General features: G+C 42.1%; 1 protein-coding gene across 2 annotated transcripts in view; it reads right to left on the minus strand.

Moving 5' to 3' along the window:
• The window catches only part of ITGA8 (integrin subunit alpha 8), a 196,554-nt gene that overhangs the window by 33,676 nt on the left and 139,807 nt on the right, over positions 1 to 23,071 (minus strand). For both annotated transcript variants that reach the window (XM_055296660.2, XM_055296659.2), the window contains 4 exons: positions 22,457 to 22,562; positions 19,187 to 19,345; positions 5,123 to 5,251; positions 567 to 680 (listed from right to left, as the gene is read on the minus strand). In XM_055296660.2, coding sequence (XP_055152635.1) covers positions 567 to 680; positions 5,123 to 5,251; positions 19,187 to 19,345; positions 22,457 to 22,562 — 508 coding nt within the window. The remainder of the gene's footprint in view (positions 1 to 566; positions 681 to 5,122; positions 5,252 to 19,186; positions 19,346 to 22,456; positions 22,563 to 23,071) is intronic.

Below are 23,071 nucleotides of genomic sequence, written 5' to 3' on the forward strand. Positions count from 1 at the left end.
GTACATTTTCTGAATCTACTCTCAAGGTCTTAGGGACTCAGGATATTTAAACTGTCTTCGCCTGCTGGGAAAGATGACCAGTTCATCTTGCTCAACTCCTCCACATATATTTTATTTGAAATAATTTTTAAAATGGAAACTGTTACATTGAAAAACGTAAAAAAAATTTTTTTAAGTTTAAAATTCAAGTTTTAATTTTTTTTTTTTTTTTTTTTGAGGCAGCATCTCATTCTGTCACCCACGCTGGAGTGCAGTGGCACAATCTTGGCTCACTGCAACCTCTGCCTCCTCGGTTCAAGGGATTCTCATGCTTCAGCCTCCCAAGTAGCTGGGACCACTGGTTTTCACCACCAAGACCAGCTAATTTTTGTATTTTTAGTAGAGATGGGTTTTTACCATGTGGGCCAGGCTTGTCTCGAACTCCTGGCCTCAAGTGATGGACTGTCCATCTGCCTCGGACTCCCAAAGTGTTAAATTAGTAATCTCTATGAAAAGACTTCCCACTGAGCTTTTGCGAAGCGGCTCCCAGTGAGCGGTGTGTATGTGCTTCTGTGATTGTTTATTACCTGGAGGAAGGTATGGGCCCATAATCGTGACCTGACTTTCAGGACTGCGCTTTCTCCTCCTTCAAGTCGTCCCACTGCACAGGAGATCTGTAAACACTCGATATTTGTACAGTTCTGCAAACAGCAGTGGGAACACATCAGTCTTTAAATTATGGTAGAGACTGAACACTGAAGTTAGCTTATTTACATTTTATTTCCTCAGAAGTCATCACCTTATCATAAATTATTAATTTAAATAAAGAACACTATATTGCAACAATCAAGAAAACACAGTTAAGTGGCGAGGACGAATGGAACACAAAATACAACATAAAATTTAAGCTCTTTTCGAATGACTTTAAGACCATCTTTCTGCAGCAGCAATTTAATTGTTCTGTTTCATTTTCTCAGAACTGGGGAAGGCATTGCTTATAGATATTCACAATACCCGATGCTGGGTTCAGCAAGTCTGGAAGGGGTTGCAGAGGAAGACTCCTGAGCCCATATTATCTCAAAGACCTACAGTTACTGACCCATTGACATACGTTTGTTCCATAACGTTCTTCTGTCTAAATTATTTCCTGGTTATAAAGGAGGCTTTTCTGCGACTTTCATTGATTAGGCTATTTTTTAATCAGTTTCTAGAATTGCCCAGTGTATAATGAATAACCTTTAATATATGAAATGTATTTTCCTCAAAAGGATTCATTATAATGACATTCTATCTATCAAATCAGATTTTCTTTCTTTTTTCTTTTCTTTTTTTTTCTGTTTTTGAGACAGAGTTTTGCTCTTGTTGCCCAGGCTGGAGTGCAATGGTGTGATCTCAGCTCCCTGCAACCTCTGCTTTCCGGGTTCAAGTGATTCTCTTGCGTCAGCCTCCTGAGTAGCTGGGATTATAGGCACCTGCCACCATGCCTGGCTAATTTTTGTAGTTTTAGTAGAGGTGGGGTTTCACCATGTTGGCCAGGCTGGTCTTGAACTCTTGACCTCAGGTGATCCACCCACCTCAGCCTCCCAAGGTGTTGAGATTACAGGCATGAGCCACCATGCCTGGTCTCAAATCAGATTTTCTAATCAGATTCCAGCATGGAAATAAATGAACACATCATGATCCATTTTCTGTGTGCCATGCACAGAATGATACTTCTCTAATTGTACTCCCTCATGGGTTTAAATTTATCTTGTGGCCCATGCATATTCATTTTTCATAGCTTAAGCACTCAACATTGGCCTGTGAGTGCTCAATAAAAATCAATGTATTGGATATTATGTGAAGTAGTTGACTGAGACATTTCACTTTAATGAAATTGATATAACACAGAATAATCCAAGGAACATATTACGACGAGAACCTTTTTCGAGGACATTTTTCAAGATCCTCAGAATTCTCTGCAAAGGGGTTAGCAATATATTGTCTGATAAATTGCGATGAGATTCATTTCCTACAGGATGCTTCCAAAGGCAGGTGGGTGGACTGTCCTTGGGCTACTAGAGTTGGCTGCTGAGGTGCTCATGTTGTTTGGCTGTGTCCCCACCCAAATCTCATCTTGAATTGTAGCTTCCATGACTCCCACACGTTGTGGGAGGGACCTGGTGGGGGATAACTGGATCATGGGGACGGTTTCCCACATACTGTTCTCATGGTAGTGAATAAGTCTCATGAGATCTGATGGTTTTATAAGGGGTTTCTTCTTTCACTTGGCTCTCATTCTCTGCTTGCCTGCCACTATGTAAGATGTGCCTTCTGCCTTCTACCATGATTGTGAGGACTCCCCAGCCATGTGGAACTGTCAGCCCATTAAGCCTCTTTTTCTTTATAAATAACCCAGTCTCGGGTATGTCTTTATCAGCAGCGTGAAAATGGACTAATACAGGTGCCCACAGCAGGAACAGGAATTCTCAAAACTCTGGTTTGTGGCCATTTCAAGGACTCTCATGTTGACCTGTGCTCCATGGCTGACATGCTGTGTACCACTAACCCTGCCTTTCAGAGAGAAAAGGGGTGTCAAGGTCAGGAGTTGTAGACTCCCTGCAGATGGGGATCCCAGTTAGCCAGCTCTGCTAGAGGATTCTGGAGAAGACAATGCTTGGAATGAGCCATGAAGGTATGAATGGGAGGTCACCTAGTGGAATGGGAGACCTGGCCCACAATTCTGTTGTACTAGACCAGGGCATGCTCGAGAAAGGGAAGGGCAGGGTATATGAGGGTGAAATGGACAGATGGAAGTAGGATAGCAACAAGAGAAAGTCTGTATGAAGAATCTTCCTATGCATGCTAAGGAGTTTAAATTTTATTCAGAAGGCACTGGGGAGCCTGGATGCTTTTATATCCAGGGGATATTGATCAGGTTTGCATTTTAGAGGGATGAGCAATAGGAAAGAGAAGAGTGAGGGAGGAGTGGGGGGCAGGAGGGTGACAGGGGCCCGTTGCAAGAGCCCCTGGTGAGTGACACTGAGGCCCTGAACTGAGGCAGTGGAAATAGAGAGAGGAAGATAAATTTTGGAGAAGTTTAGAAAATAGAATAGAGACATGATGACTACACAGAGGTTGCATGAGAATGCTCTTTGGAGAAGAATGGAGTGGATGGGTGCTGGTAACACTGAGACTGGGGATTCTAGAGAGGAGATACATTTGAGAAGTCATGGAGACAAGGGTTTTGGGTATGTGAGGATGGGGGTGGCTCTTAGACACCCAGATCATGCCTTTAAGGCTTGAATTCAGTAAGGGAGGGCTGAGATGACAGGAGGCACTTAGGAAGGACTGGAAATATGATCATGCAAAAAATTAAATGGATGGGAGAGAAGAGGAGGGGGCTGGGATGGAATCCTGGGGCACAGGGGCATTGAAAGGATGGGCAGAGAGAAATCTTAGATGAGAATTTCTAAGAAGAGACCATCCAAATGGCAGAAAGAGAACCAGGAGGGGATGTTTTGGGGGGAATTTCAGAAATGTGATAGTTTCAAGAAGTGGCCAATAGTATCAAATGCTGGAGAGGCATTAAGAAAGGCAAGGTGGCTGGAAGCTGGGCAATGAAAGGGAAGACAGGAAAGTTTGGAGAGGAGGAGATGGAGGTGATAGCTACAGAAACAGCAGGGGCCCACTACGAGAAAGGGAAGGGTATTCTCAGGCGGAGGAGAAATTATTTTTCAGTGTTGTAGATACAAATTTTTCCTATGCAAATTGGAAATTATGATACCAACACAGGATGTTGGCATTTTGCACTTTCAAATTCCTCATCAGAAATGTGATTCAGTAAGTTGTTTTTAACTAAACAAAAAACGTAGGAGGTCCTATTTCGCTTTTGATTTTAGAATAAACTTCGCATAATCACTTTCTATCCAGAGTTGTTTTGACTCCAGGACATAGGGAGGCATAGGATTTGCAATTTTTGAACCAGTAAGAGAGAAAGAGACTAATATATGTGTTAACTAAACCAGATACGGAAATCAAGAACTGCCTTGGCCTTCATCTGAGAGTTTCTGTGATATTCGGAAGTTTAAAATTGTCTTATATCAACATTTAAAGAGAAACAGTAGAAGGAAAAAAATGGACCCTGCAACACAAATACATAAAATTTTCAAAAAAAATTTAGTTATTGATCTCTACTGTCTCAGTGTACTCATGAGACATACCCTGAAGCTCAGGCTTGAGCTGCCACAGACCCCACTGCTAAGACTCAGCAGGGGTTTGGGCCCATGAAACCTGAACACAGCATTCTTTTTTTAAAAAGTAGAGGCTGGGTCTCGTTACGTTACCCAGGTTGGTCCCAAACTCTTGGCCTCAAGGGATCCCTCCCACCTCAGCCTCCCAAAGTGCTGGAATTACAGGTGTGTGCCACCATACCCAGCCCTGAACACACCATTCTTGCCTCTTCCAGATAAGCAGAAGACTCTGAGATTCTGCGACAGGTACAAAACTCCAAGGGTCCACGCTCACTTCAAACTACCGCAGCCCAGCATCTATGCATGGACTAACAACTGAAAGTGTATGTTCCTGAAATGGATTGAAGGTCACAGTTGATGTTTTTACCATTATTCTCCAAAGTGGCCTCCATGGCAGCTTTAGAAAAGTGAAAAGGTTGTATTGCAAGTGCTCCTTAATTCTTACAGAAAAGTTGCTTTTCATTCTCGAGATAAATACTGCCAAACAACGTTAGAAATATCTGAGCACTGAAGGAGACTAAGAACAATCCTTGGCCGGGCGCGGTGGCTCACGCTTGTAATCCCAGCACTTTGGGAGGCCAAGGCGGGCGGATCACGAGGTCAGGAGATCGAGACCACGGTGAAACCCCGTCTCTACTAAAAATACAAAAAATTAGCCGAGCGTGGTGGCGGGCGCCTATAGTCCCAGCTACTCGGAGAGGCTGAGGCAGCAGAATGGCGTGAACCCGGGAGGCAGAGCTTGCAGTGAGCCGAGATCGCGCCACTGCACTCCAGCCTGGGCGACAGAGCGAGACTCCATCTCAAAAAAAAAAAAAAAAAAGAACAATCCTTGAAGTTAAAACCATCTGTATTTGGGAGTTCTACCCAAGCCACCGATTTCCCTCAGTTCTATGCACACTGGGATAACTCACCAGTATTTTTGCAGGGCTCTGTCTGTGGAATTCGACCACAGGCACATCCCTCTTCCTGACAAGATGAGGAATAGTAGAGTTTCGCAAAAAGGCGCTGAGCTCAGGGGTGTCTTCTGGGGAGGCAGCAGGCTGCAAAAAGAAAGTGGGAGATACCACATACAAACGCATGAACAGTTGCTACCTTTTCATTAGCCTTGAACTCTAGGAAATTTTTTTTTTCTCGGTGGAATATGATTCACATGAGGATCCAGACGTGATTACCAGTAGTGTGTTTGACAGTGACGTGACCTGCACGCACAAGGAATAAGCTTTTGTACTCTTCAATGACAGGAATTCATGAAGCATGGGGAATGCATTCCTGGGAAGTTTATCTTGCAAGGAGAAGATTTGAAGCAGAAGTCATTTCCCCATAAGGATAGAAAACAGGCAAGTGACGTTTCAGGCATGAGCCATCCTTCTCTCATTACTTTCCTGTCATTGTAGAGCGGGGCCGGTTAAACTGAGGAACGTTCTGTATGGGGAGATGAATCCTGAGGTGATAGAAAAGTGAGGTGCCAACCTCATTTGGGGAAAAAGCCTGATGTGGTCAAACACCCAACATCCACATGGCTGAACCCCACGTTCCTGCGCTCCTTTAGGAGAAAACTCTGCCCTGATGAAAACAACTTTTCGAAAGCCTGCTACATGCTTACTGTGCTGCGGTGGCGTCTGTTTTTAGCCCCGAGTTTGTTTTGCAAATGTCCCAGAACTTACTATTTTATCTCAGGTTCCATGCTGGGTCCATCTGCTGGCTGGATAAATATTTTGAGAATTCCAATAAATCACGCAGAATATCACATTAACATTCTTTATTTTAGACCCACTGAATACAAAGACCTAATTTTCTGCTCCCCACTCCCACCCTTGAGAATTATGATTTCTTTTACACAGTTTGTCTTTGTAGTCACAGGAGCAATAATAGTATGCCCGTCTCTATGAAATGAATAAAAGAAATTTCTACACTGCAGATGTAGGCTGCATCACAAAAGATGAAATGAGAGTGCTGAGTACGTCACGAAAACCTGGAAAAACCTACTAGACAAACAAAAGGATGGAGTCCAGACTCCCTAGCATGGCATACACAGGTCCTCACCTGCTGGCCTTGGCCGGTTTCTCCAGCCTCTTCTCTGACCTAGAACCCTAGGTCCCTCACTTCAGCATGCTAATCTGCTCTTCACTCCCAGTGGTCCCTGGCACACTCGCCAAGCCTCTGTTTGATGTTCTGCATGCTTGGTCTGGGGCCCATCTGTGCCTATCCAGCTGTACCTCAACTGCTTGCTAGCTGGTCTGCATTGCCAGATGAGAAAATGCAAAACACAAAGCAGAGAGTCACTTACAGCCTCCCAGGAAACAGGGAGACGAAGATAATCTGGAGAGGAAAGCTAAGGCAGGGAGATCAGATGTAGGAGGTAATCTAGGAAAGTGTGGCTTTTATATGAGCCCAAGAAAAAGAAAGTTGCCAAAATAAGAGAGTGACAAAGAATGCCAAATCCTGCAGAGGAGTAAAAAAGGGTGAAGACCTTTATGCACTGAACTTGGCAATTTTGTCATGTTCATGACATGGATGGAGCTGGAAGCCATTATCCTCAGCAAACCAACACAAGAACAGAAAAACCAAACACTGCATGTTCTCACTTATAAGTGGGAGTTGAACAGTGAGAACACATGGACACAGGGAGGGGTACATCACACACTGGGGCCTGTCAGGGTAGGAGGGCAGAGGGCGGGAAAACATGAGGAAAAATAGCTAATGCATGTTGGGCTTAATACCTAGGTAATGGGTTGACAGGTGCAGAAAACCACCATGGCACATGTTTACCTATGTAATAAACGTGCACATCCTTCACAGGTACCCCGAAACTTAAATTTAAAAAGATACTATGGGCCAGGCTTACTCCTGTAATCCCACCACTTTGGGAGGCTGAGTCAGGAGGATCTTGGCTTGAGGCCAGGTGTTTGAGACCAGACTGGGCAACATAGTGATACCTCATTGCTAACTAAAAAAAAAAAAGTCATTGTGGTGGCACAAGCCTGTAGTCCCAGATACTTGGGAGGCTGAGGCAGGAGGATCATCTAAGCCCAGGAGTTCAAGGCTGCAGTGAGCTACAATCATGCTACTGAATTCTCAGCCTGGGCAACACAGTGAGGCCCTGCTTCTAAAAATATAAAAAGAAAAAAAGAACAAAATTACAGATGTCCTTTTATGAGGAGAGATTGGTGGAGGTGGAAATTTAACTGCAGTAGCTCAAGAGTGAAAGGATTTTAACAAATGGATGATTATTTAAAAAGATATGAAATTAAATCCTCCTGTTGTTCTTATATTAAATTCCCTATGGCTTAGAGACAAGATGAGCCTTGTCCCCCAAATAAGGCATGAAAACAAAATATTGATGTTTGTAGCAACACTATTTATAATAGAGAAGAAAAACCGTAGCTTAACACTTTGTAGGCATATACAGGTTACTGATTAAGTTATGATCTATTTATACAGAAGACTACTGGACAGGTTTTAAAAATGATGCCATGAGGCTCCATTGGAATTTAGAAAGATACAAGATATTAGTAAGGGGAAAAGACAGCTTTACAACAGCATATGTAGTAAGATTGTATTTTTAATAAAAATGGATGTATCTGACATTGTAGATCTATAAATAGAAATAATCTGGAAGGGCAGTCCTCAAAGTGTTAGAGTAGTGGAGATCCGATGATATTAAGGAAGTTTTGCTTATTTCTTTTTAGGTATGATAATTTGTAGATTTTAAAAGGGTCTCATTTATTTTTCATTTTTATACACAGGGTCTCACTCTGTTGGTCAGGCTGGAGCACAGTGGGTACAATCGAAGCTCATTACAGCAGGGTGATCCTCCTGCTTTAGCCTCCCAAATAGCTAGGACTACAGGCACATCACACCGCACCTGGTGAATTTCATTTTTGTAAAGACAGCGTCTTGCTATGTTGCCAAAGCTGGTCCTGAACTCCTGGGCTCAAGTGATCCTCCTGCCTCAGCCTCCCAAAACATTGAGATTACAGGCGTGAGCCATTGTGCCTGGCCAAGTCTCCTTATCCGTTGGCAATATATATATATAAAATAGTGAAATGTTTATGGATGTCGTGGAAAAATAAGTTAATGCATAAATAAATGGAAAAAATAACAGTAAAGAGGTGGTAACACTATTAGATATTTAAAATGCTCTTCTTTATGTTTTTCCATATTGCTTGGTATATTCTTATGATGAGCATTTAGCGTTCTTAACATAAAAATTATGAACAATGTACAAAAATGTAAAATTGTAAAAAAGTAAATGAGAAATGAAAAAGTAGGGATAGCAAGCACAGCTCGGCTATAAATGAAAGGGGAAAGAGGTCCCTTCTTGGAAGAGAATACAGAGTCAAATTACTGCACTTACTGTTTGTTTTGAGGATGGGAGAAATTAAACAAAGTTTATAGAACCCAAGGAATGTCCAAGGAGAGAGGAAGAGGTTGAAGATACGGGAAATGGGGATACTTGATGTAGCAAAGTTAATTCACGGAGCTGGAGGGATAATCCTCCTTTCTCTGGAAGTGTTAGAAAGAAATTGAGGATGGAAGAGAGATGATTAGGGGTATGTGGAAGGGTGGGGTGGTGTATTAGTCCATTCACACACCACTATAAAGAACTGTCCAAGACTGGGTAATTTCTAAAGGAAGGAGGTTTAATTGACTCACAGTTCTGGCTGGCTGGGGAGGCCTCAGGAAACTTACAATCATGGCAGAAGGTGAAGGGAAAGCAAGGTACCTTCTTCACAAGGTGGCAGGAGGGAGAATGAACAGAGGAGGAACTACCAGACACTTATAAAAACATCAAATCTCGTGAGAACTCACTCGCTGTCACGGGAACAGCATGGCGGAAACCACCCCCGTCATTCAATTACTTCCACCTGGTCTCTCCCTTGACACATGCGGATTATGGGGATTATAATTCAAGGTGAGATTTGTGTGGGGGCACAAAGCCTAACCCTATCAGGTGGGGAGGGGTTTGGGATGGGGAAATGGATCATTCCTAATAGTAATGATAGAGCTATTGCGTAGGAAGGACAGAGAGAGTGGTGAAGGTTTAGACAAGGCAACGAGGAGGATGGGGAGGAGTGATCATCACAATGGCAGATGCCCCTGCGAAGCTGGCGGCTCCGTGAACGTGCGCCGACATCAATCTGTCATGGCGCCATCAGGCTATGGGGTAGGGAAACCAGGCTGTGGCACTGTGCATTACTGAGCTTTTCAGGGCACGGGCTTGGAAGGATATTAGAAACAGGAGGTTATGGGGGCTTGTAAAAGCGTGTTTCAAGTAACTCATCATGGAGTCCAGGCTTGGCAGGAAAGAAGGTGTGGCCAGAGGAAGTCCGGAGAGTGGGATGGGGTAACTGTGTCAGAGAAAGCATTTATACCAGGGAAGAAAAATTTTCTTAAACAGAACAAGTGAGACCATCATAAAAATAGGAGATTGAATTGGAGGAGAAAGGAAAGTTGAGTCGAATGTTTTGGAGGCAGGGTAGCTTGAGGTGTTGTTGAAGACCAGTGGCAGAAACCCTGGGACGTGGAGTGCATGGACGGGAGGGGAGGCCTTGGATAGCCCAGCCATGCAGGCGCTGGGACATCCCAGAACCATGGCAGAGCCTGGCACAATGAGGAGGGGAAGCCCCACAGTTGATCGAGGATGCTGTTATGGTTTGGATATTTGTCCTCCCAAATCTCATGTCAAGTTTTAATTCCCAATGTGGGAGGTGGGGCCTGATGGGAGATGCTGGGGTCACGGGGGTGGATCCCTCATTAATGGCTTGGGCCATCTCTTTGGTGCTAAGTGAGCTTCCACTCTGAGTTCATACGAGATCTAGTTGTTTAAAAATGTGTGGCACTTCCTGCCCACCCACCCTCTCTCTCTTGCTTCTGCTTTCGCCATGTTAAGTGCCCACTCCCCACTCTGTCTTCTACCATGAGTAAAAGCTCCTTCAGGCCTCCCAGAAGCCAAGCAGGTGCCAGCTCCATGCTTCCTGTACAGCCTGCAGAACCGTGAGCCAATTAAACCTCTTTTCTTTATAAATTACCCAGTGTTAGGTATTTCTAGCCAGGCAAGGATGGCCTAATACAGATGGCCAATGATCGAGGATCTGATAGAACGGTTTTGATGGCATAAGATAAAAAGTGAGCTTAGACAGAAAATTAAGAATTGTGGAAATCGCTAGCTAAAATTCTCTCATATGTTTTCTGTCATATACCATGTGGTTGAACATGTAGATTTTGCTTTGAGATGAATCACGTGAATTTTTTTTATAGGTTATTGACAATTATGTTACAGAGGTTAACTCTGTGGTTAACCAAACTACAGAGAAGAGGCACTATAAAAAACGAGGGACTGACTCTTTATTCCCAAGCTATAGCCTATTATTATTATTATTAGCAGTAAGCAGTAATAGTAGTGGTAGTGCTAAAACAATAGCCCAAACAGCCAGGTGCGGTGGCTCATGCCGGTAATCCCAGCACTTTGGGAGGCCAAGGCAGGCAGATCACTTGAGGCCAGGAGTTCAAGACCAGCTTGGCCAACATGGCAAAACCCCATTTATTAGCCGGGCTGGTGGTGGTGCACACCTGTAATCCCAGCTACTCAGGATGCTGAGGCAGGAGAGGTGCTTGAACCTGGGAGACAGAGGCTGCCATGAGCCGAGATAGTGCCACTGCACTCCAGCAGCCTGGGTGACTGAGGCTGTCTCCAAAAAAAAAAAAAAACCAAAAACAAAAACCAATACTCCAAAGAAAACTCTTTAACTTCCGGTGTGGTTTCATCAGATGTATCTTGTGTACAAATAAAGAACATGTCCTATTGGGGTAGATTGTCATTCACAAACATTTTAAGTGGTCTCTCAATAAAACACAGGGCTTACTTTGAGCTACAGAATGACAGTGTCACGTGGCAGGGGTTGATGGAACACATCTCTTTCTTTTGTGACACTGTTTTACAAATAGAGGAATGCCACTCTTAAACACCATAGTCAAAAGGTCTCCAAATAGCTTGCAAACCAGCTTTCTGAAATGACATTCCAGAAATTATTTAAAAACAGAACAAAACAAAAAGGAAGAAGCTACCCAAGAAATCTAAACAACAATTAAAGCCCATTTTCTACATGAACATTTGGAGCCTCTTTCACAATTGACAATGAACCTACAGGCCATGGTTTTCCACTGAGGGTGGAGGATGCTGGCCTCTTAGCATCCATGATAGGCAGACAGTTCCCAGGGCAATTTGTTAAGTGCTAGGAGAACCTGGTGGTCACCACTAAAGTGTCTTCTGCAGAACAAATGAAAATGACTTCTTTCTGCAATAAGGAAATAATTGTTGGTAAACATGTTTGTTTCTACAGCTGCTACTCAGAATTTAGCCCAACAGGAATTTTCTATTTTCATCATTCTTTACCAAACTCTTCACTGTGTCATAGGTTTAAATTTATGGATTAAAGGGATACTGTGCAGCCAGAATGTGCAATACAGTCGGAAATGCGGCATTTGAAAAAAGGAGTTGAGTGAAATTAGATGAAGGGCCCTGTGAACCTAAACAGGAGCAATGCACACTATCTTTTTCTTGTTTGTAATTTGTTTTTGGATTTCAGGTATTCCTAGCACACAAGAAACAACAGACAACTCTCATGTACTTTGCCTTTAATTAAACCGAAGTAGAGACAAGCCCTGGGGGGCAGTCCACCATGTAATTTTCTTGAAGACATGAATGTTGAGGATTTGTAGGGAAAGAAAACCCCAACTTTTTGAACCTCCTGAAAAGTTCATGCAAAGCATAACTAAAAGAATCAACTCACTCCACTGGTGATGTTGACGCTTTCTTAGTATTTGAACATGGTGTTTTTACATTCCAAAATATATGTGCAAACCTGAAGACGATCTCAAAGAGAAGGTAAAAATCTCAGACTGTACAATTCTTTTTGATGGTCGAGAATTGGATCTTCAGGCACTCTTAAAAAGGCAAATACAATTCTTCTATCACAGGTAGCATTCCCATAAGAAAGAGAAAGCATACCTAGGACAGACTGACCAGGTCCAGGGGCAAGCCATCGATGTCACTAGCACGTCACAATTGGAGAGGAAGTAAATTAAAATTGACTACTGTCTTCCTGATCAGACCTTCTAAAATAATAAACAGCTAAGTTGTTTTTTTTTCTTTTTTTTTCCTGGGAGGAGAGTTTATAGAAGACAGCTGAGTATTGAAGAGGCAAGTAACAGCCATCAAATAATGCTTTAGCTAGTACATAAATTACGGTTCCTGTGGTCAAGGCTGTCAAAATGATTCCACAAAGAAATCAGGAGTTAAAGATATACTAAATAATCTTCTTCCTTTCGTGTCCTGATTTTTTTTTTTTTTTTTTTTTTTTTTTTGAGACAGAGTCTTGCCCTGTTACTCAGACTGGAGTGTAGTGATGTGATCTCGGGTCACTGCAACCTCCGCCTCCTGGGTTTAAGCAATTCTCCTGCCTCAGCCTCCTGAGTAGCTGGGACTGCAGGCACCCACCACCATGCCCAGCTAATTTTTGTACTTTTAGTAGAGATGGGGTTTTGCCATGGTTGCCAGGCTGGTCTTGAACTCCTGACTTCAAGTGATCCTCCTGCCTCTGCCTCCCAAAGTGCTGGGATTACAGGCATGAGCCACTGTGCCTGCCATATGTCTTGATTTTTAAGGGGTGTGTGTGTGTGTGTGTGTGTGTGTGTGTGTGCATGCGTGCGCGTGAGAGACAGAGGGCAAGAGAACCAGGAACTGTTGTGCCAGGAAGTAACAAGAGCGCCTGCATTCTGAATTAAGGAAAACCAGCACACGAAGGCAGTTAGGAAGAAGAAAGTACCCTTAAGGGTAAGACAAAACTATGCAAATTTGCCAAGCCACTGTCTGCGGGCCCACTCATGCTAAAACATAACTCTAAAACTCTCATCCCTAATGGACGGTGTCTGTGTCTCCGCTTTCCATGTTTGTACTATCTGGTTGTAATTTGGACTTCCCATGAGACTGGTCTGTTTCAGGAGACATTCTCGGCGGCAACCTCCAGCTTTCCGTGGCTCTCACAGCAGCTTTTACAAACAGCATCGGCTTTCTCTCGTGTTAAGCTCTTCTTAGTCTATTAAGTCTTTCAGGTCACTTTTATCTCAGGATTGTTTTCCTGAGCTTGGGCCCAAAATGGTGTTCCATAGTCTTAACATAGGTTATATGTGGGCATCTTATCGGTCTTCCTCTCCTAGGTATGGTCTCACATCTAAGACTTTTCCCTCTGCATCTCACACTTCGCTGTCTATCACAAAATCTTGCCAATTAAAGAAAAATCCTAGGCCGGGCATGGTGGCTCACGCCTGTAATCCCAGCACTTTGGGAGGCTGAGGTGGGTGAATTGCCTGAGGTCATGAGTTTGAGACCAGCCTTGGCAACATGGTGGAACCCCATCTCTACAAAAAAAAATACAAAAATCAGCAAGGCGGGGTGGTACATGCCTGTAGTCCCAGCTACTTGGGAGACTGAAATGGGAGGATTCCTTGAGCCTGGGAGACAGAGGTTGTTGCAGTGAGCAGAGATAGTGCCACTGCACTCCAGCCCACGCAACAGAGTGAGACCCTGTCTTAAAAAAAAAAAAAAGGCCGGGTGCAGTGGCTCACTCCTGTAATCCCAGTACTCTGGGAGGCTGAGGAGGGCAGATCACCTGAGGTCAAGAGTTCGAGACCAGCCTGGTCAACATGGTGAAAACCCATCTCTACTAAAAATACAAAAACTAGCCGGGTGTGGTGGCAGGTGCCAATCCCAGCTACTCAGGAGGTTGAGGCAGGAGAATCACTTGAATCCAGGGGGCAGAGGTTGCAGTGAGCTGAGATTTCACCACTGAACTCCAGACTGACTGAGTGAGACCCCATCTCAAAAAAAAAAAAAAAAAAAGAAAGAAAAAGAAAAATCCTTTACTCGTGAAACTTTTGGCTCCTCAACAGGTTTCACTTTTTCAACCTTATCCTATCTTATCTTATCTTATCCTATCTTATCTTATCTTATCTTATCTTATCTTATCTTATCAGTCTGTGTGCAGGACTCTCCAAACCCTAGGATAAAGCCCATCAACTAAGAAAATTGATAGTTTGAAATAATTATTGTACTGGCTTTAGATTAGTTGAGAAATACTTTACTCAACTCTAAAATTTTATTCCAAGAAGGATCTGGAAAAAAATTAGCTCTAATGGATTGCTTTGGATGCTGCAGACAGTTGAACATTTCAAAACATTGTAGATGGTACGATGCGAGTAAGGTGCCATATTAAAATCCTCTGTCTCTGACCTAGACCCTGAAGCCTGGAGGGAGACCCTTCCCGGGCATCTGCTTATGCCCCTAAATGTACAGAAAACACAAATGAACCTGATTAAGCAGAAGCTATTACCGGAGAAATAGAAACTCAAAGGCAGAGACATTTTCATTGGGAGGCAAAAGAGGAAGTGGGAAGGGATGTCCTCAAGGCACTTCCATGCCCCTACGCTGACCTCAGTTGGGCCCTGGACAACTCACAGGGGAAACACCAGTTGTGCAGCTCACCCAACCTTTCCTGATCTCCTCCAGCCCCCAGCCCTGTTGCCTACCCTTGATTCCACCTTCCCTCATGCCCTAAGGTTTGAAAGTGTCGACAAACCAAGCTGAGTGAATCCCATAAACCCTGACATGAGGCAAGCATTTATTTATTTGTTTGTTTAGAGGCAGGATGTCATGCTGTTGCCCAAGCTGGAGTACAGTAGTGTGATCATAGCTCACTGCAGCCTCCAACTTCTGGGTTCAAGTAATTCTCCTTTCTCAGCCTCCCGAGCAGCTGGGACTCCAGGGACTACAGGCATGTGTCATCATGCCTGGCTAATTTATTTTTATTTTTTGTAGAAATGGGGTCTTGCTGTGTTGTCCAGGCTGCTGTCGAACCCCTGGCCTCAAGTGATCCTCCCACTTCAGCCTCCCCAAGAGTTGGGATCATAGGCACAAGCCATGCGCCTGGTCCAAGACAAATATTCAGAATAAGAAATCACTGACTTCTAGAAGCATTTGTGTGTGGCTGCCCCTGCCCCACCCCAATTTAGTTGCTAATGCTCTGTGTTTGGGCAACAAGTGAGATGATTGTGGGTGAGAACTTTTCACTGCTGTTTTTTAAAGCAGCCACAGGTTACAGGATGATCCCAGTGGTAGCTTACAAAAGCAGTCAATGTCTCCTCCTGAAACTTTGGGGACATTAGGGTAACTTGCTGAGATAACCAAACTGTAATCAGTTCCTACTGTGATAAAAAAAAAAAAAACAAACCTGAACCTTGTTTAGGTCTTATCAGACGCTGAGACTTATGTGAGAAGACTTTCAGAGTTATGTTGTATTTGGAGTGCATATCCAGGTTATAGACCAGTTGTATTTCAGAAGGTTTTAGGCTAGATGTTTGGCATTCAGAATGCATTTCTCTTTAGAAATGATGTTTTAAATGGTGTTTCAGTTCTCAAGCCAGTCCACAAAAACCCAACTTAATCCTCAATAGGGCTTTGATGCCGTCAGAGTATGTATTTGTAAGAAAAATAACAATGTCCAGGACTGCTGCCATATGAGTAATTTAAAAAATAGAAGAAAATCCATTTGTTAAGTACATTACATTCAGCACATTACATTAGGTGGAAATCGATTTAATTGAGAAAAATTAGGAAGTATGTGGGAACTTGTAGGGATTCTCAGGGCATATTTGGGAAGTTGTGAAGGCTTTAGAGTTAGTGGCAATGGATCCCTGGAGTGTGTGACCTCTAAAATGCTTCTTAGGAAGTCTGGCTTATTTTTCACAACTTTCCCTAGAGATCTGTGGGGGTCAGGGAGAGGTAACGAAGAAGAGAGCGTTTTTCCAGTGGGAAGTAGGCAACTTAAGAACACATAAGGAAGGGGGACGTTGACTATAAAGTGTATCTGAACACGAGGGAAAGGGATTTTGCTGAAAGGAAATCAATGGAATGATTAAAGAGGAAAACATAGGAAGGCAACGGCCAATCCCTCAGCTTTAGAAAGCTGGGGAGAGAGCGCCTCTCTTACAGGCCCACGGTGGCCTGGGACATTTTGGGGGCTAGTCCAGTGGGGACTGGAGCATCCTCAGAAAGGGAGAAGAACTTATAGACATGAACTACTCACAGATGCAGCTGTTTTATGAGACATTTACTACCTAGATCACTCTTCTTATAAAGAAACTGTAGAACCAAATAATCAGGAATTGAACCTTAGTTCACTTCCCTGGTAAGTAAGATTGGATACTGGAATTGAATTCTTGCCTTGACAAATGTTATTTCTGCTGCCTCCCTGTTCCTTTTAGTAAGCCCATCGTCTGTCTGCTCCTTACTAAAAATAAAACTAACTATACAATTTATTTTAAAGAGATGAAGTCTTGCAATGTTGCCCAGGCTGACCTCAAACTCCTGGCCTTACGTGATCCTCCCACCTCAGCCTTCTGAGTAGCTACAAACATCACTGTGCCTGGCTATGGCACAGTTTTGTTTTTTTAACAGCAGTTCATTTTCATGCTAATTTGAATTTAAAATGGTTATTAAAATTAAAAATTTCTCAGATTTATTCTGTTAAAGACAACAATGGGTAAGAGATTGTTTTTCACTAAAGTCCAAGTCATATCAAGAACAGATGATGTTTGCATTCTCTAGGAAAAATTAAATTGCCAAGTAAGTTAATAGCAACTTCACCAAAAAATTATTTAGCATCATAAGAGGAGAATAATTTCCAGTACCCTCAATTATTTATAGCCACTAATATGAACTCTCTTGATTATCTGTTTTTTAATGTCTATTAATAAAAACTCCTTTAGACTCTCTGGAGCATTTATTAAGTATAGGTGACAGTACTTTGAGAACCTGAAAGTAATAACATTTCAACTTCTCTATGAATTTAGAATTTCAAAAATTCGCAAATTACTATGATTAGTTATTTAAGGGAGATACTACTTTATATTGTATTTAAATCTTATATTCAATTTCCACAGATTGAAAGTTTTAGGAAAATGAACATAATTGAATTGCATTTTAAAAAGTATTAGCCTCAGACAGAATTTTTCTCCAAGCGCATACATTAAAGAATAAGTGGGGGTGGGGCACAGTGGCTCACGCCTGTAATCCCAGCACTTTGGGAGGCCGAGGTGGGCAGATCACCTGAGGTCAGGAGTTCGAGACCAGCCTGGCTAACATGGTGAAACCCCGTTTCTACTAAAAATACAAAAAATTAGTCAGATGTGATGGTACACGCCTGTAATCCCAGCTACTTGGGAGGCTGAGGTAGAATTGCTTGAACACAGGAAGCGAAGGTTGCAGTGAGCCGAGATGGCACCATTGCACTCCACCTTGGGCAACAAGAGCGAAACTCCATCTCAGAAAAAAAAAAAAAGAGTAAGTGGGGAGTAGGGAACGCCAGGTGCTTAGTATATACTATGGCTTGGTTTGCAAGAATCTGTCAACATTTAAGACAAGTCATCTATTAGTACTATCCCAGTCACAGTATGCCACAAAAAAACAAATAACTCACAACCAACATGGTGTGGTGTACATTAAACCAGTTACATAATATATACAAACATATATAAATAGTGTCAGATATAAACTAAACATTACACTCAAAAAGAGTTAGAGGTCTCTGCAGAGTCATGTGCTCAAAGAATCTATGACTGAAAGTACATGTTAAATGCAGTGCAGGATATGTAAAAGTGTTAATTATTTAAATGTTATACATTTGCATTTGCAGATGTTATTTTACAATAAGCTACTGTCCTTAAAGAATCTAAAATCATCTCAATGAAGAGCAAAGAGGAAATAAGAAAAAAAAATTCCAGGAAGGAAGTGTTTTAAAGAATCTTGTGTAATACAAGTGGCCTTATGTATTACTTTCACATAAAGAAGGAGGCTGTTGTCTCATAAGTCCTTTACTAATGAACCCCCTTTAGTCTTCCCTTTGAATAGAAGGCATGTTGGGTTGAAAAAGAATGCCTTTCAGAATGAGCAATGACCCAGTGTCACTGGCTGAGGTAAGGGTGGACCTGCTGTGTCCTGGCTGGTGGTGTTGGTATTCCATAAAGCCCGTGCTGTGCCATTTTTAATAGAGACACTGTGTCCTGGTAGCTACTAGGAGAACATTCGTTCTTACATGATGTTGTCCCCTAAGGACAATATCTGACTACAAGATATTGTAGTCTTTTGTTTTTCTTTATACAAATGTGGCATTTTCAAGGGCTTATTCTAATTAATTTCTTTCTTTCACAGAAAAACATGAAAGCCAAATTTGGATGTTAATCTGGATGGGATCAGCTCCTTGCTCCTTGTTAATGAAAGTCGGGCCCACAGACTGGCATCAGGGACAGGAGGTGGGTGCTTGCAGAGAGGCAGAATCTCAGGTCCAACCCCAGCCCTGCATTTTAACAGACAGCCACGTGATTCAGAGGAAGTTTGAAAAGCACTGCTCTAGGCTTTAAGCTTCAATTAAAGAACAGAGTCCAGAACATTCCATTCTGGGAGTTCTCATGGCCCTTGGCAAATTATCACAGTTCACCACTTGCTATGGGCTGCAGCTGGAAGAGCCTCTTTTGGCAAAGACCCTTACGAAATTTGGCAATAGACCAAAAAGACTTTAAAAATAGCATTTTATACTAATTCTCCCAGACGTGACATGTCTATTTATGATTTTGGTTTGGGTGTGTTGCTAATTGAACCAAAAATAAAAGGTGCCTATTAAAATGGGTGAAATAAATGACAATTCACCATGAGCAATAAAATGAAAAGAAATTTAAATTTGTTAGAAGGGATATTTTAAATTAGGCTTGATGATTTAACTATAAAATGAAAAGGTCTGATCAATGATCATTGAAGCAACTTAAAAGAATTTCACTCTTCTTTTTTAAACAAGCCCAGTTTGTATTTTTTTCATACTATAAAAATAAAATCAACAAAGCCACTGATTAGACCAGACTCCTACCTTTATATCCTGTGGATTGATATTAGGATGTGTTTGGCACTGCAGAGGTCCCAGAGTTTGAATATGGAAAATATAGAGAAGAAATTCATCCCGGGCAGAGAAAGGCCAGCCCACCTCCAGGATGGTGTCACTGATGGTACTTGGTCCAATATTGTGCAGCTGTAAACAAGTGACATGTTATCTAATGGCACAGCAGAAAGCAGAGAGATGAAATCAAACTCCATATACTCTATACCCATTTTAAAAAGCATGTATTGTTGGTTTTAAGTCATCTGGACGATGACTATGGAAAATAAGAAAATTCAGAGTCGATATGGCAGGAAGCACTCTGAAAGCATCATGGGCTGGTTTTTAGAGAAAACTCTTCAATCTGTGAAGCTCTAAGAGTGGATTTCCTCAGTTGAAGACCATACTACCCTTGTCTGATAACTGTGATGCTGGTTTTAAATTTATGTTAATTTAATCGTAGCGCTAGAAATTTTAATTTTGATTTTATGCCTTCGAAACTTAGTGACTCTCTCTTTACATTGAAATCTGCCTCTGCTTTCTTGACTACTGTCAATTGCAACCATATGTGATGCACTCTCTTTCACCCTCTGGAAGAATGTCCATCCATCAAGCACCAAGGCGGGCCCATGATCACCACAGTTCATTTTGAGTGCGTGTTTCAAAGCTGAGCTCCTTCTGTTTCCATCAGCAAATCTCGAGGCAAGAAAGGCCACATCTCATAAAGAGATGAACGTTTTTTAACACGTGAATCCTATACATGGAGGACACAAAATTGTTTGCCCAAAACACTAAGTGCATTTACATTTATTCCAGTGTTTTAAAAATTTAAAGTCAGCAGGGATTTTCTTCTGTCTTTTTCTTTTTTTCCCAGTTCTGAAAATTACAGTGATCTATAAAACAATGGATAATTGGTTTTGCTTATTAGATGGCCTATTTAATTCACCTTATCAAAGAAGCTTGGCAACCACTGATGTAGTATATTTTGAGTCACGAGATTAGCAATGTACAGAATGTTTGATGATTGCTTTTTGCACTACCAGTAACTACCCTAAACTTTCATGATCCACATTTATGCTAAGATTTGAAGCAAGACTGCCCTGAGAATGATTGGGTCTGAATATATTTTCAAACTTTAAAGTTTCACCATTCTTGAGCAGAAACCAGCACACACAGCTTTATTAAATTATTTGACAGCTTTTTTTTTCTTTTTTCCAGTGAGTGGAATCAGAGTGGCCTTGGAGACTGTGTTATCCTTTTGCTATCAAAAGAGCTTAAGGCAAAGCTTTGATCTAGCTTTGGACAAAACTCCTGAATCTGGGCCACAGGTTGGGTGGGTGATGGAGGGTTTCATGCTGATGTTGCCCAGGAGTTGAGGCATCTTCCCTACGTTTGTAAACAGTTCATCACTTTTGAAAAGGCTTTATTGTTAATCTTAGAGGATGTTATTCATGTCCCTTGTAGCTCGAGATGAAAGTCATAGTCAGAATTACTAGATTAGAGGCATGAGTTACATAGGAAAGGAACAGAAGGCATTAATCGAGAAGGAACCTCAAACAGAACGCCTTGGAACATGGTTTTACCAAAATTCCGTGCCTGGTCCCTTGAAAATGAATAGGAATAACTACTCTTTACTGCTAGCATTGACTTTATTAAAAAAAAAAAACAAACCCAGAGCAAAACCAAACAAAAGCCTGAATAACTACTAAACTAACCCTTTGCTATATGTTGGTTTCTTTTTAGAAAATTATTTATGTTTATTTATTTTTTTTATTTTTAGAGATTGGGGCTTGCTATGTTGGCCAGGCTGGTCTTGAGCTTCTGGCCTCAGGTGCTTCTCCTACCTCAGCCTCCCAAAGTGCTGGGATTACAGGCTTGAGCCACTGTGCCCAGCCATATATGTTGGCTTCTAACTGAAAAAAGTTTAAATGTTTCAGGTGATGGGTCAACAGATCCTCTCCCTGTTCACAACTTAATGCCTGAAATGGGAAAAGAACATCAGCTTCTTTTTATGCATCACTGGTTCACTTCTGGAAAATATTTTACTAATCAACGAACTATTTAAAGTCTCAGAATAAGATATTCATTTCCAGTTTGGGTTCTTTGGATGAAAAGTAAAATTATTTTTATCTATGTACCATCTACCCATCTCATATATTATATGTGCTTTTTATTTTATTTTATTTTATTTTATTTTATTTTATTTTATTTTAGAGACAGAGTCTCACTCTGTCGCCAGGCTGGAGTGCAGTGGCACGATCTCGGCTCACTGCAACCTCTGCCTCCTGGGTTCAAGCGATTCTCCTCCCTCAGCCTCTCGAGTAGCTGGGACTACAGGCTCGTGCCACCATGCCCAGCTAATTTTTGTATTTTTAGTAGAGATGGGGTTTGGCCATGTTGGCCAGGATGGTCTTGATCTCTTGACCTCGTGATCTGCCTGCCTTGGCCTCCCAAAGTGCTGGGATTACAGGTGTGAGCCACCACACCCGGGTGCTTTTATATGTATATATATATTTTTAGCACAATAGTGAATAGTTCTTATCATTTTCTGTCTGGTACCTTCTAGCTGCTGACCTTCAGTTTAAAAGATGGGTGGGGTTTAAAGATATCTGAAATATAGGAAGAAATGAAGTAATGTCTAGGAAGCTAGCCATTTTTATGTCTGGGTTGTCCAAATATTTTAAAACACAGAAATAATTAAAAACAACAATGACAGCAACAACAGTAACAAGATACAGTGTTTTCACCGTGTAATGGCTCTCATACTAAGGAACAAGTGATTATATCCAGGATTATTCAACAGAACACTCCACTACACCCCACTGTGATATGATAGCACAACAGCACGAACCTAGGCAGAATATGCAGCTCAGAACTTGGGTTGATGTCTTTTAAAATGCAATCTACTGTAGTTCTAGCACTGTGAGGGGCTCAGGTGGGTGGATCGGTTGAGCTCAGGAGTTCGAGACTGGCCTGGGCAACATGGCGAAACCCTGTCTCTAGAAAAAAATACAAAAATTAGCCAGGTGTGGTGGTGTGCACCTGTAGTCCCAGCTACTCAGGAAGCTGAGATGGGAGGATTGCTTGAGCCCAGAAGGAGGAGGTTGCAGTGAGCTGTGATTGCACAACTGCACTCCAGCCTGGGAGACACAGTGAGACCCTGTCTCAAAAAAAAAAACAAAAAAACAAAAAGCTACATAGAATTTATTTGCACAGAGCATAAGAATAAACCCCTAACACAACTTTAACATAGACAATGGCTACCTCATAAATATGTTCCACCAATGGTCCAACCTCCTCCTCTTTGTGGGGCTCCTCTTCTGGTTCCCAGTTATGAATGGGCAGAACAATCTGCGGAGGGTGTGACACTCTGAAACATGAAATGCCCTGTTAATTGTTGGCAATGGCCCAGGTAAAGAATGTTTTACTAGTGGACAGTACACTAACAGAAGCAGAAGAAAGTGACTTTCAATTTATTTGATTAGATATTCCCTACAGGGAAAAATATTGAAAGTGATGTCCGGTAGAATGACTACAGTGATGGTGAAGGATCTGAAACTGCTACTGTAGGCTCTCCAGCCCAGAGGGCAACTATTTTATAGCATCTCATCTCGGGGGCACTAAGAAGAGAGTGGAGAATGTTCCTAAGTTGAGATGAATAACCAAACCTATACACATATAAATATATACATCCATCTATTTCACATGTGAGAATGTGTGTGTGTGTGTGTGTATGGGTTATTTAATCCCTGCTTTAAGCCATATCAAGAAATGGGATTCTTTTTTGCAGACAAAAAATGTCTAGGATGCCGTGTGTTGTGTTAAATGCCCAGTTATGAAGAAATATAGTTTCTGGTTGAAGGCGTCAGAGTGGAAGAG

The sequence above is a fragment of the Symphalangus syndactylus genome, chromosome 10 (assembly GCF_028878055.3).
Source record: "Symphalangus syndactylus isolate Jambi chromosome 10, NHGRI_mSymSyn1-v2.1_pri, whole genome shotgun sequence".
In the NCBI taxonomy this organism is placed as follows: domain Eukaryota; kingdom Metazoa; phylum Chordata; class Mammalia; order Primates; family Hylobatidae; genus Symphalangus; species Symphalangus syndactylus.